Source organism: Rosa chinensis, chromosome 5 (genome assembly GCF_002994745.2).
Source record: "Rosa chinensis cultivar Old Blush chromosome 5, RchiOBHm-V2, whole genome shotgun sequence".
In the NCBI taxonomy this organism is placed as follows: Eukaryota; Viridiplantae; Streptophyta; class Magnoliopsida; order Rosales; family Rosaceae; genus Rosa; species Rosa chinensis.
In genome coordinates, this window is record NC_037092.1 from 71,590,153 (window position 1) to 71,595,164 (window position 5,012).

Sequence of the window (5,012 nt, forward strand, 5' to 3'; positions counted from 1 at the left end):
AATGTTCTCAAATTGTTAACCCATAAAAAGTCAACTTTTAGCGCCCCCCCCCCCCCCCCCCCCCCCAAAATGGTAGAAACTGAAACCAAGGACGGTAAAACGTATAGTAATTCACTCAGACACAGTAAAAGGGTAAATTGGATACGGGGCTTAATAACCTTCTCTCATATTACAATCATAGAACTAATCTTAGTTTGATAAGGCACACAAATGTTAATATTCTTCAACACTAATCTCGTTTGGTTCGCGGAAAGGAAAGTAATTCTTTTGTCTTTCTTATGGGAAGGGAACTGGAAGGGAAATGAAATTTCTGAAGAACTTTCCAAAACAATAATAGCACAAACTATTTATATATATAAATTAAAGTCGACAGATTCGGTTTCGCAATATAAATGGATTTGAACCCAGTTTAATTGGTTTCGGTTTGGTTTACTTCTTCCTTTGTTTTTTTCCCTTTTACAATGTTCGATCATCAAACAGGAAAACTAGTCTGATTTGGCCGGTTTTTAAGGAAAATTTTTTTTGCCCCCCCCCATCCAAGACCATTGAATAATTATTCTTTGGTCTCGTTTGGTTCACAGAAAGGAAAAAAATTCTTTTGTCTTTCCCATAGGAAGGGAACTGAAAGGGAAATGAAATTTCCAAGAACTTTCTGTTCCAATATTTGGTAACACAAGGAAAAATATCTAGAAAGTAAAAAATTTGTATTAATGCAATAAAATATTGTGTTGTGAGTAATAAATACAAGAAAAAAAAGGGGGAAAATGATTCATTTGGAGTATGAAATGAAAGCTTTTTTCCCCTATTTCCTTTGCTTCAGGAAAGTATTTCCTCTTTCCTTTTGCATCTCAAACGTAGGAAAGGAACAATTTTTTTTTCCCAATATTTACTTTCCCCTAACCGAATAAGGTTTTGAAAAATATGTTTATTTAAGCCACTGGTTAGCTTTTTTTACATATTCATATATGTTGATATGAATAAGTATGTTGAGTAGTGTTTTTTTTTTTTTTTTTTCAATTATGTTGGCTAAAGGATAGATGGGCAAGAATGCAGTAAAGAGAGTGAGTATCCTCCAAGTCTCCAACTAATCCGATAACTTATTTAAACTCTTAATTTGACCCGCAACAGTTTAAGGCTAAAGATTTAATGTTTAATGTGGTCCATTGGTCAAACGAAGGAATTCCATCAGCATCAGTGCTTTTGCAAAGAGAAGCCTAAACATGATCACCTAGATCTCACATGTGATGTTTTACTTTTAAAAACGATATGATAGTTTGATTTATTTTAAAAAGTAAAACGCACGACTTTGTGAACATTCAAAATTTATAAACTTCAAAAGAGAATAAACAAAATTTAAAGGTGCATCTCACCAAGTCACACCAGAAGATGATATGTCAAAACTTGTAAGAGCATTGACTACTTAATTTCCTTCCCGATGTATATGAAATGAGCGAAAATACATCACTAAAATTCAAATAATACTTTCACCACATACGAAGCTGTCAATTAGCTAACATGAGAGAACAAAAAAAGTCAAATACAATTTAAGAGTCCACCTGTAACCAAACATATTTTAAATCTTTCACCCAAATTAAGTTGAATCGTCTTAATGACCATCACTACCTTTGCCACTACTAACCTAGAAATATCAAGACAAGAAAAGAAAGCTCATCCAACCTCTTAATTTCAATTTTCTGGTATCTTGTTTGAATAAAAGCACAATTGACAATTGGATCCAATGTGAACACCTGGATACATGCAACTCTCTCCAAAAGTTAAAATAGACCCACGCTTTTAATAACGGGAAGGCGACCCAACAAAGTCCCAATCACTTGTGCGTCCTTATGGACTGACCGTCGGTTTTTCACTTGTGGTTCTCTTCTCCCTGATGTCAAACTGATTGGCCACCTATGAGTCGTATGCAAGTAGTTCGAAGGTTGTGGCTGACTTATCGAACTTTAAGACCTTCCCAGAAGCTTCGTCAAGCTTTGAATATATAAATCAACCTCCAGCCACTCTCATTTTCTCAGAGGTAAAGTAATCTGCAATCTTTCCTAGAGTTTGAGCTTTCATTCAAGTTCTGTTTGTTCATTTTCGTTCTTTCACATAATCTGTTTGATGATATTACTCAAGTCTGATTCTTGCTCTCTTTCTGGGTATTTCATTTTTCACTCTTCTTTTTTCCAAGCTTTAATCTTTAGTGTCAAAGTTTCATGTCAGAGTTGGGTTTTTTGAAAGATGGGAGAATCTGACTAGATCTTTATAGATTAGGTGTTCCTATGGATACCCTTTAAAGATATTCTGTCTCCAATCCCATGGAGAGGTTCAAATTTGACCATGGCCCAGTTTCAGTCTGTCCAAATCCCAATCTTGTAAATGTAAATGGGTTCAAAATAAATCATGAATCCACCAATCCAGTATTACTTGCATCCAAATCTGATCTTTCTAGTGATTCAAGTAATGAGGGTTCAGAGGTAGATGGTCTTGATATCAATGATTGCAACCATCCTGTACTCAAGTACATAAGTGATATTCTTCTAGAAGAAGACTTGGAGGGTAAGCCCTGCATGTTGCAGGACTGTTTAGCCCTCCAAGCTGCTGAGAAGTCTTTCTATGATGTCCTTAATCAGAAGGACCCTCCTTTACCCAACCAACCCTCTAGTTTTGTGCACCAAAGCTCTGAGAGTTCAGATGATGATTCCCCACAGAGTTTCCGAAACAGTAATGGCTCTTTTGCTGTTAAGACAGATTGGGTTTGGGATCCGGAATGCTCTCCCGTCCAATCTTCTCTATTTGAGTCTTGGTTGAATACCCGTTTGGTTTCTGATTCATTGTCTGAGATGCAAAGTCTTGGGAACTTTGGAGGTGTGGGGGAAGCAAGCAAGTTCCTTTCAAATCCGAAACTTGAAATGTTTGACTTAGAGAGGTTTCAATTGATGCCTCAAGGTTCAGTCGCATCTGAGTCAGGGGCTGAAGGCTACAACTCGACCAATGGATCAAAGGGAAAGAAGACTCATCAAAGGGAGGATAGTCATTTTCCAGAAGAAGAGAGAAGCAACAAGCAGTCTGCTGCTGTAGGGGATGACTTTGAGCCACAAGAAATGTTTGATGAGGTTTTGCTTTGTGCTGAAAATCATGATGCTATGCTTTGTGCTGATTATGAGTCTTTGAAAACTGAAGGAGATGGGAAGTTGCAGCGTAACAAGCAGTCAAAAGGATTGAAGGCAAAGCGACAGAGTGACATTGGCGAAGTGGTAGATTTGTGCACAATGCTAACTCAATGTGCACAAGCTGTGGCGAACTTTGACCAACTAACTGCAAGTGAACTACTCAAGCAGATAAGGCAGCACACAACCCCCCATGGTGATGCAACCCAGAGGTTAGCCCATTACTTTGCTGATGGCCTCCACGCGCGCTTGGCTGGTGCCAAAACCCCATCGTATTCGCCTCTTGTAAGTGTGCAGACATCAGCTGCTGAAATCTTAAAAGCATACCAGGTAGTTATTACAGCATGCCCTTTCAAGAAGATGTCACATTTCTTTGCCAACAGAACAATCATGAAGCTAACAGAAAAAGCGACAAGGCTTCACATTATTGATTTTGGTATTTCTTATGGATTTCAATGGCCTTGCCTGATCCAACGTCTGTCCCAAAGACCTGGTGGACCTCCTAAGCTTCGTATCACAGCCATTGAGCTTCCCCAACCAGGTTTTCGACCTACAGAAAGAGTTGAAGAGACTGGACGTCGCTTAGAAAAGTATGCCAAGAGATTTGATGTCCCATTTGAGTATAATGTCATTGCCCAGAAATGGGAAACTATCCGAATTGAGGACATCAAAATTGACCGAACTGAGCTGATTGTGGTCAATTGTTTGCACCGGTTAAGGAACATACCAGATGAGACGGTGATGGTGAACAGTCCAAGAGATGCTGTCCTTAAGTTGATAAGGAAAATTAGCCCGGACATATTCATTCACGGTGTTGTCAATGGGACATACAATGCTCCCTTCTTTCTCACACGATTTAGAGAGGCACTCCTCCACTTCTATTCACTGTTTGATATGCTTGAGGCGACCATCTCTCGTGAAGATGAACAGCGGCTGATGTTTGAACAAGCAATATATGGTAGAGATATAATTAATGTCGTAGCGTGTGAAGGACTGGAAAGAGTTGAAAGGCCTGAAACATACAGGCAGTGGCAGGTCAGGAATTTGAGGGCTGGGTTCAAGCAGCTACCATTAGACCAGAAGCTGTTGAAGGAAGTGAAGACTATGTCAAAAGTAATGTGTTATCATAATGATTTTAGAGTTGATGAAGATGGCCATTGGATGCTGCAGGGATGGAAAGGAAGAACCATCATGGCTCTTTCTTTTTGGAAGCCTAGCTAGGAGTTTGACAGTGCTCTTTCTTTTGTTTTTTGGACGAAGTTGTTTGTTCTTGTATTGTGATCATGGCTTAATGAGGTGATCATCTATTTCTAGTCCTCTCCGTGACAGAGGGCTTGATCTAGGATTTATAATCTTTTGAAGCAAAGCTTAAGCAAGGCCCTAGTTCATATCATGCTATCTACTTCTTCGCAAACAACAATCTCGGTTGGTCAATCATCCATAATTTTGGTAGTACAAGGTACTTCCCACTTATTCAGGTGCAGTAGCTGATTCATGTGGTATGGTGGATCCACTCTGAAGATCTAATGCTACTTATGCCTCCAGTATTCGTTCTTTTTTTGTTTCGTTTTTGGATAAAGCTTTTGTATTCCTTGATGAAAGTCTACCTATTGTCCATATATCATATTATGCCTTTTGTATCCTTGTTGAAAGTCTAATTATTCTATTCTTTTGTTTTTCTTCTTTTAGTCTGTACAAACAAATAAATTTAATAAAAACTATACATTTGTTACAGAAACCAGGTTTTGGGACTGCAACATTTGTCTGTAACGAAAATAATGCCCTTTAGGTTCCATTTGGAACTTGATGTCGATCATTTACTTGGAAACTAAGCTATTGCTTAGG

At 38.4% G+C, this 5,012-nt stretch overlaps 1 protein-coding gene across 1 annotated transcript; it reads left to right on the forward strand.

Annotated features, from left to right (window-relative positions):
- Positions 1–1,922: 1,922 nt before the first annotated feature.
- LOC112203999 (scarecrow-like protein 14) lies at positions 1,923–4,662 on the forward strand. The gene has a single exon (XM_024344889.2). The coding sequence runs from the start codon at positions 2,316–2,318 to the stop codon at positions 4,386–4,388; it is 2,073 nt and encodes a 690-aa protein (XP_024200657.1). The 5' UTR covers positions 1,923–2,315; the 3' UTR covers positions 4,389–4,662.
- Positions 4,663–5,012: the final 350 nt, after the last annotated feature.